The sequence below is a fragment of the Tupaia chinensis genome, unplaced genomic scaffold, assembly GCF_000334495.1.
Source record: "Tupaia chinensis unplaced genomic scaffold, TupChi_1.0 Scaffold000020_1, whole genome shotgun sequence".
In the NCBI taxonomy this organism is placed as follows: Eukaryota; Metazoa; Chordata; class Mammalia; order Scandentia; family Tupaiidae; genus Tupaia; species Tupaia belangeri.
In genome coordinates this window covers 471,527-480,567 of record NW_006159450.1, presented here as the reverse complement: position 1 = coordinate 480,567, position 9,041 = coordinate 471,527, and the positions used below count along the sequence as shown (strand labels likewise).

Sequence of the window (9,041 nt, the reverse complement as noted above, 5' to 3'; positions counted from 1 at the left end):
AATTTTTTTTTCCTATGTTTGTCCCTCTGCCCTGTCTCACTCTCCCATTACAATATCCCTGCTATATACAGTTGTCTTCCAGAAGAGTTACTGAAAAAGTGATACATACAAGTAAAGGGAGAGAGGCCACGAGTTCCAACCATCAGCTCATAAAGTTTTTGGCAATAGGGAGCATAAACTCCACTCAGGGTTGGATTAAGGGAGGGTCTCCTGCAGATCCACAAGTGTAGGTGAGTCTCCAGGGAATGCAGTTTCAGGAAAGCAGTTCTGGTACGCAGGGATGATTATCAGCTGATGCGGCACAGCAGTCATCTTGTAGTTACCAGGAATGGTGTTGTGGGCATCTGCAGTGTGAGTTGTCCTTGGGTATCTGGCTTCCTTAAGAATGGCAGAGTAGTTCTTGTTTTCCCCTGAGGTAATGCAGGGCTGGTAACCGTCATCTTCTCAAGTTGCAAGCTCTTCAACCTTGTTTACGGCCTCCGGGCCATCCAGCGCTGGAGAGGCCAGGGATGCTGGGCAGGGGCGTAAGCCCCCAGCTGCGCAGGGGGCGTGAGCCCCCAGGCCTCGGGGCCCCTTGCCTTTCGAAGCATCTTTTGTGCAAACTTCTTTCTCAGGCACTTGATCTTCAGCTCCATAAAATTCTTTCACTTTTTCTTAAGGGTTTCTGGCTTAGTAGTAACTCTTTTCTTGGTGGCTTCTGCTGCAGCAGGAACCCTCTTTTTCTTCTCTTGAATGCCCTCCATGGTTCCAGCTGGAAAACAATAACCTCACATTTTAAACAGCTTCCTTGTGATGTATTTCCAAAGTTTTTAGTATCTTGATATCGTATACCTACCCTCTAACCTCAAGAGTTTCATCTAGGGACCAACAGTCACTGTAATGGCTATGTCGCTGGACTCCCATGTAGTTGACCACAGTTCGTGTTCTGGACCCGGTGGCTTAAAACTCACGCCAGGAGCGTGTGCGTGTGTGCACAAGATCCCGAGAGGAGAATGGAAGAGAAGAGATTGCAGCGTAGCCATCCTCCCGGGGGGCGATTTCTTGCTTTCTATCTCTCTGTCTGTCTGTCTGGCGAGCACACGCACCCTATAGCAAAAACCTCTCTCTAAAAAAAAAGTTTCATCTAGAGCCATTTAATGCAATTTAAAATAAAAACAAAAAGAACAAGTTATTTACTTACACCTTCTACTATGCCACAGAGCCAGCCCAATTCCACTCATTTGTAGATAGTATAAATTTAAAAACATTTTTTTGAGTGCTCTTTGCATATCAAGGATAATCCCTTTTTGATATGTGCTTCAAATGCATTTCTTCCAGTCCATTGTTTTAAAATACTGGGGCCACCAGATAGTGTGGAGATTGGAGTGCCGAACTCCCACATGGTCAAGAGTGGGTTAGTCCAGACCAGCGAGAATCTCATACAGGGCCCATGTGCATGCCTGCCCCAAATTCCAGTAGACTCATGTGGCCATTCCCCAGGAGTGATTTCTCACTATCTCCCTCTCTGTTCCCCACCTCCAATCCCAAAGGCTGGCGACCTACAGCCAAAATCTTAATTTTTGTTGTTGTTGTTCTGCATGTCCTTTGCAAAGCAGAGGCCCCACATTTCAGAAATCATTTTTGCTATCTTCCTTACTCTAGGGATGTGGCAACCCCGACACTCCTGGCTGGTGTCTTTGTGCGCTCTTTGTTCGCACAAGGGATTTTCAAGCTACTCTGAATTTACTTTTGCTCAGGAGGCTGCTCTACCCCACAGCAGCTGACAGTCACCCTGCAACTGCCCCCAGGCCCAGGCTGGATGACCCTCTTTTCCCCGGGCAGGTGCCCCAGTGTCCCCCCGCTCCCCCATGCTGGGCATGTCTCGCAGAGGCCCAGGCGCTTTTCTGGCTGCGCCCTGGCTTAGGGCAGCGTCGCACGACGAGCATGAGAGGGTCCTCACCCCGCAGCTCCTGGGCTCCATCCTGAGGCCCTAGCGCTGAAGTTGGTCCTTCTTGGTGGGTTAGGGGTGGAAATGTGGGATTGCCCAGAAGCCCCGCCCCCTGGAGGTGCTGGCGGTCCCCTCAGCAGGGTGTCCTCCATGTCTGCTCAGCTGCCACTCTGAAAGCAAGGACGGTGTAGGGCCTCAGCATCGGGGCTCTCAAACAGCACTGTCACTGTTCGCTGGATTGCTGTGCTTTGATTTGCTAAAGCCAAATTGTTTTGAATAGACTTTGAAGGATGGTCCTAAAGTTAGGTTAAGAAACAAGAACATTTTTTATTCTCTCTCTTTCTAGCAAGAGTGATAGGGCCGCAGCTGGGATCAGGGTCTTAAGCTTCCACTTCACAAAGACCTTTTTTTTTTTTTTTTTTTGCTGTATACTCTGGCTAGAGACAGAGAGGGAAAGTGAGGACTCACCCTTTGGGAAGTGGCCGCGCTGCAATCCCTTCCCCTCCAGGCTCCTCTTGGGGTTTTGGACATACACGCATGTGCCTGGTGTGATGTTCGATCCGCTGAGTCTCAGGCTCAGACCATGGTCGCCAGTGTGGGAATCCAGTGCCCTAAGCACCACGCCACCCGCAAGACCCCAAAAAGGTATGTTTTGCCGATACATGTTCACTACAGAAATCTCAGAAGTTACGAAAACTGCGTAGGACTGCAAGGCCTCGGGGTCCGCACTCGGCCCCGGCACCTCTGGTCCCCGAACCTCCTCTCTGAGGTCCTTCCTGTAGTGTCTGTGTCACACAGTTTCTTATTTTATAAAATGCGCTGTTCACCCCTTTAGAGACCTGCTTTATAAACTCTACACATCTTGAACGTTGTTCTTAAAAAGGAAAACCACGACACGATATTGATGAGTTAAACTGTTCTGTCTGAAATGTGTCTTATCCCCTGCTGTTGGAATACCTTCTCATCTCCGGCTCAGCCTTCTCCAACAGGAAAACAGCTAACTTCGCTAAGGAGAGTTAGTGGTGGGGAAGCTGTTACCGCTGCGACAACACTGACACACCCTTGTGATGCGATAGGTAGTGGACTGCCATAGTCCTTTTTGTCAAGAAAGTGTTTCTACCCTAACCCAATAGTTCGGATCTAGGTCACTAACTAGGCACTTGGTAGGGCCACTCTGCCTATGCTGGCTATTCCTGCAGCTGGACTAAGTCACGAGACGAGATGCATGCCAGGTGGGGGGTGATGGTGTACTCCAGGTGCACTTTAGTGGAAGACTTTGTGGGACTTTACGAAGTGACGCTTTCCAGTGGTAGCTATCAGATAAGCTTTTTGGGAGTATTTCTTCTGGTCTGTTTATCTGTTACGGGATTTTGAATGGACAGGTGCCTAGAAACTGATGGGCTAGGACGGAAATGTAGATAGATGTGTGTATTCACACATTCCCACATGGGCTCACACGTGGGAGGGTACTGCCATGTCAGTGTCTCACTCAGTGGCCTGCGTTCATGTTCCACTGACTGGGAAAGGCATCTCTGTGTCCTACCAGCAAGGATCCAGGGTCCTTCCCACCTGGAACTCGAGCTTAGGTGTCTTAAGTGCACAGTAATCTCCGAAGGGCTGCGTGCTCCTGGGATTTTCAGACAAGAGACACTGCAACAATGGCACGCAAGGGCAGCCCTTGCAGCCCATCACAAGCTCCCTCCCAGAGCAAGGGCCTTCTCAGCTGACTGGCCTTTCCTTTCGCTGTCCCACCCCAGCAGAATGAATCACAAGGAGTTCCTGCTGCCCTCCAGGTGCTCGAGTCTCAGCTTGGCCACCACCACGTCCCCTGAGAGTTCTCCGGTGCCAGAGGTAAGCCCAGAGCTGCTGGTCCCCACACCTCCCAAGAGGGTAAGGGCTGCCTTCAGGCTCCCTCCTTCCCAACAGAGCTCCTGACTGTACGTGCATGCGCGTGCGGCCAGCTGAGGTATTTACGGGGCTTAGCCTGTCTGGGCTGCTGTAACAGAACGCTGCAGACAGGCTAACTCAGGCAGAGCCCCTGGACTGTTGATAGCCCTGGACTAGGGAGTCCAGGATCATGGGGCCGGCAGGGCTGGGGGTGGGAGGACCCTCCTCCTGGCTTACAGGCGATTCCTCCTCCAGGACAGAGAGCTGAGTGTGAGGTCAGACTCGCACACCTGTTCTGTGAGAGACCAGTTACATGTGGGGGCTGCATGCTCATCCCAGAGCCCCACCCCCGGCCCTATCACCCCACGGGATAGACCTCCGTGGGCCTGGCAGGACACAAACAGTCTATAGCAATAGGGCCTGCAGGGAGCTGCCCACTGTGCTGTGGGGTAGACGTGGGGGCGTGAGGAGCCGCGGAAGGAGAAGCAGGTGCTGGGGAGGGTGGGCATCTGCCTGTGCTGGGTGTGGCATTGACGTGCCCCAAGCAGAGCAGGGCAGCCATGGGGCAAAGGGCCGGCCCCATGGCAGCGCGATGGACACCAGGTCCTGGGCTTGCTGCTCTGCTCCGTCCGGTCCGCCGCGGTTCTCTTCGTGTGAAGCTTTCATGACACAATGTTGGGGGGTAGCTGGGGACTAAAGACTGTGGGTGTGTAAGGGATGGTCACGAGACGGTGCGTGGGTGTGCGTGCGACACACAAGGGGTCAAGGCAGATAAGACATGGCCGGACGAGCGGATGACACGCAGAGGTGGCCCAGGCCGAGGTGCGCAGGGCAGGGCCCACATGTTGAGGATGATGGGGGACGTGTGGAGACCCTGCATCAGCCTGGAGGGGAGCAGCGAGCGTGCAGCGCGGTCGGCTGAAGGGACTGGGCCTGCCTTCCTGAAGTGGCTGTGCCCATCTTCAAGTCCCCTGAGTGGAGCACCGCCAACCAGGGAAGGCAGAGCTGGCCGGGAGTTCGGGGCCACGTCCCCAGGATGGCATGCTCGGCAGAGCTGTGAGAGACCGACTGGCACCACAGTGTGCTGGGCCTTGGCAGCAACCGGCCCAAGTTCCAGGCCACAGAGGAACTTAGGGGTCCTGTAGCCGCAGGAAGTGCTGTAGCCCTCTCTGAGCGCCCCTGAGGAGGAGGGCTGTGGCCTGTGGCTGAGGGCCGTGCCACAGCTCTGTGCCCTCTCTGCTGGGACCTCCAGTGGGAAGTGGCACCAGCCGGAGCCCCAGCTTGGAGCCAACTCACTGCTGACCGCGGGTGACCGGTTTTCTGAACTTGCCCGCATTTTGTTGCCTTCCGGTGACGGAAGAAGCAGTGCCACCCAGGATGAGAGCAGGTCCTGGCAGGGCCGTGCCTGCCCCCATGGCGTTTTGAACCTGGACACCCACTGACATCTTCATTCTGTTTCTTTCTCTTTCTTCCTCCCTCTCTTTCTTTCTCTTTCTCTCTCTTTCTTTCTTTCTTTCTTTCTTTCTTTCTTTCTTTCTTTCTTTCTTTCTTTCTTTCTTTTTCTTTCTTTTTTTTAATAAAATAACTTTTAAAAGTTTCTCTTTGAATTTACTTCTCTAGGAATCTCTGTGTGTTCCTGAAAGTCCATACACAGGATGCTTTTGCAGGTGCCGGGTGGGAACCCTGGGACCTCGTCCCTCTCACGTCACGCTGAGCAGCCAGGGTCTGCCCACCAGGCGTCAGGTGTCACAGTGTGGGCTTTGATTTCCGCGACTGCCCTGTCCCGCAGCACCTCCGGCCTCCCCTCTGCTGAGGGTGGCTCGGATGCTTCCAGGGTTCTGCTCCCAAACTCTCTCGAGCATGACCTGCTGGTGTGTGTACAGGGTGTGTCGCATGCTCACGCCTCGTACTGGGACTGCTGGAAACCTGGACAGTCAGCCAGGTTCGGTGCTGCGGTCCTGTCCTCTCAGACACAGGGGTACAGCCGAGTGGTGGGCTGGCAGCCCTCCGCACCTCTGGGGCCCCAGTGCCTGCTTCTGGGGACTCTGGACTCCTCCTGGCTTGCCCGAGCTCTGCCTCCCAGGACGCGCTCGCTCGTGGCCTCAGCGGGCTTCCCCAGGAGCTTGCGCCTTCCCTGCGGGTGTCCCGAGCTCTTCATTCCTGATACGATCCTCTTCCAGCGGGTGAGCTGCAGACGGCATGTTGGCCACTCCACACTTCACGGGCTGTGTCCTGCGCTGACCAGGCCGGAGCACCAGTGGGTCCTGTTCATTCCCGTTGTACACAGGCCGTCCAGCGGGTATCCGGCAGACAACCCTCGGTCCTTTCTACCGAGAGTGTTAAGTTTTGATTTGGAAAGCTAAGCTCCAACCGGACCCCGAGGCCCTCTGTCGTTCCTGGCACCATCATGCACAGTCCTCCCCGACCTGCCCCGTGGCCGAGCTCCATGCAGCACACACGTGGCCTGCTCCAGGCTCTCCCATCATCCCCTTTGGTCGTCTGTCCCCCATGGATGCCTGCCGTCTTTCTGCACACTTGAATCTGTTCAGATGAGCAAGCGCCCCTCCAGGGAGGGTCCCGGCCGCTCAGTGTGGCCCTCACCAGCCCTTCTCTCCTTCTGGGGAAGAGGCTGCTGCTGGGCCAGCAGTCACGTGTGCTCCCAGCCCGCCTCACCCCATGTGCTGCTCCCCCCCTCGCTCTCCCCTCTGCCCCTGTTCAGGCATTTCATGGGACGGCCTTCCTCCCTGCCCTGGTCAGCCTGGCCCACTGCGCCCCTCCTCCCCGGCTCGCCACATCTCGCTGCTCATTCCGTGTGTTTCTGGTGTCAGTCTACGCGTTTGCCTGGGCCTGGCCACCTCTCTTTCCTGTTCCTGCTTGAGTCCTGGTAATCAGTGTGCTTCCAGTAAGTGTTCCATTCCGTCCACACTGCGGTTTGTTCACACACACTGCTTCTAGTTCTCTCTTACAATCCTTTTTTTTTTTTTCTGAAAAGAAGTAGTAATGTTGCAGCTTTCATTTCTGAGTCAGTTATAGAAGTGTTCTCTGTGACATTTTTCTCGGTATTCTAGTTAGAGTGGTCAGTTTTGCTGCTCTTCTCAAATAACCAGCTTTTGATTTTACGTCTTCATACATTGTGTATCCTTTAGCAAAGTTTTCTAATTGCTTCATGTGTCTGCCATTTTAAAAAGGGAAAAAGCGGCATTACCAACCAAACATATGCTGATTTACAGTTACCTACTTTGAAACATCTTCTTTTCCAGTGCTCTTTATTTCTCCTTATGAATTCGTTACTTTTTAGTATCTTCATTTCAGCCTGAAAAACTCCCTTGGTGTTGCTTTTCGGTCAGGGCTGTTGTAAAGAGCCCATTCCGCTTTCTTTCACCAGCTTCTTGTTCATTCTGAATCTCTTCTCCAGTCTCACCAGACAGGCTTGTCAGAGGCAGAGTCAGACTGGCTGTTTGCTGTTGGGGTGCTTTCCTGGTTCAGGGCTCGGCGTGTCGCCCTACTGCCTTCGTGCGTCTGTGGGTCTGACAGAACCCTCGTTTGCGACTGGGCACCTATGCCTGGCTGCTTCCCACACGGACACACAGTCTGGCTCTCGGTGCTCTGCCCGGTGTCTTGGCGGGGACCTTTGCGAATTCATGGCGCTCACTAGACGTGTAGGTTCATCTTTCACCAGACTCGGGACATTTTCAGCCATTGTTTCCATCTCTTCCCCTTGCCCTCCGCCTCCTTCCAGGACCCCACTGAGGCGTGTCCTAGTGCCCCCGCTGTCCTGCCAGCCTTAGGCTCTGCTGGGTTCCCTTCCTTCTTCCTTTCCTGGCCTTGGACTGGACGATTTCGCTTGTCTTCAAGTTAGCAGCTCTTTCCTCTGCTTGTCCAAATCTGCTGAATTCTCACTCCTCTTGTGCTTTCTAGCTGTCGTTTTTTCCGGCTCTCTTAGGATTTCCGCCTCTGTGATCGCTCTGTGTTCACACCTCACTTCCTGACTCACTGAACATCGCTGCCTCCACTCAAATGCCTGCCTTCCTTGGGGTGGTTCTGCCAAAGCCTGTTTTTCCTGTTTCTTCATTAGTCTTATAATATTTTAGGGTTCTTTTGCATATTTCATCTTTTTATTGTCGAGAACTGGATAGTCTGAGAATTAGGATATGATGACCCTCAAAATTGCATCTCCCCACTCCTGAGGGACTGGGTTTTTACTTGGTGAAAGCTGGAGCCAAGTAAAAACTAACACTCGGCAAACGTGTGTCCCTGTCGGTGATGTTCAGCCATTTGGTGACCTGACGGAGGTTCTGGTGAATGTCCAGTGGGTGCCACAGGTGGGGGAGGCTGCCGCCGCCAAGTGGGCCAGAACCCAGCAAGCATTGGTGCTGGCTCTCAGGGCACTGCCTGGCTCCCCATAATGGCGCCCCTGGTTTCTGGAGGGCAAGGTCCTCACCGTCCACCGTGTGCCATCAGCTCCTCCCAGGTGGCTCTTACGGCCGCAGCTGCCACAGGGCGAGGCCACTCCACAGGGAGCAGCAGCCGCCCCTGCTGCTCGCCCTTCCTGTGACAGCGTCCACTGCAGTTCCCGGGCCCTGAAGTAGCTCATTCTGACTGGTCTGAGAGCCAGCGGTCGCTTCAGTGCTGGGACCAGGCTCTGGAGCCCCTCCAGCTCCGCTGCATCCTCAGGCAGACGGCCACGTGCGACCTCAGACGTGCGTCTCCGAGGAACTGACTGCTCCCGTCTTTCCCACAGGTCTTGGCTCCACAGTCCTCCGCCACCTCAGCCTCCACGGTTAGTCACGGCGTCGCCGTCCTTCCCACTCAGGGTTTGATTTTCCCATTAGTCTCGTATTTAAGTCATTTGGGTCGGTCTGGGAAGCCTCTTCTCACCTTCGTCCCATCTCGTCTGTGTGCTGTTCTCGCAGTCCGACACTCCCAGGCGCCTGCCCCTGCGGCTCTGCTCAGAGGCAGCTCCCTTTCTGCCTGGGGCCCAGGTGTGCTCGGTCTGCCTCACCTGGCCAGGTGCCCTCGGGAGCACCCTGCTGTGCCTGCGGCTGAGGCTGGATGGCAGCACCCCTCCCTGTGTCCTGCAGCCCTCCCTCCACCGCCCTCTCCTTCAAGGAGCGGGATTTCCAGACAGTCAGGGACTCCCCATTTCCTTCGAAGTTACATCTTTACCCATTTTTTTTTTTGGGGGGGGGGGGGATTTTCACTGTAGGGCGTGTGCGCTCGCCAGACA

The 9,041-nt window shown here is 54.4% G+C and overlaps 1 protein-coding gene across 1 annotated transcript in view; it reads left to right on the top strand.

The window, feature by feature from the left end:
* Positions 1-9,041, top strand: part of LOC102468219 (putative palmitoyltransferase ZDHHC11) — a 54,303-nt gene that overhangs the window by 34,867 nt on the left and 10,395 nt on the right. Inside the window, exons 12-13 of the mRNA XM_006140128.2 lie at positions 3,685-3,778; positions 8,556-8,594. Of these exons, the coding sequence (XP_006140190.1) occupies positions 3,685-3,778; positions 8,556-8,594 (133 nt within the window). The remainder of the gene's footprint in view (positions 1-3,684; positions 3,779-8,555; positions 8,595-9,041) is intronic.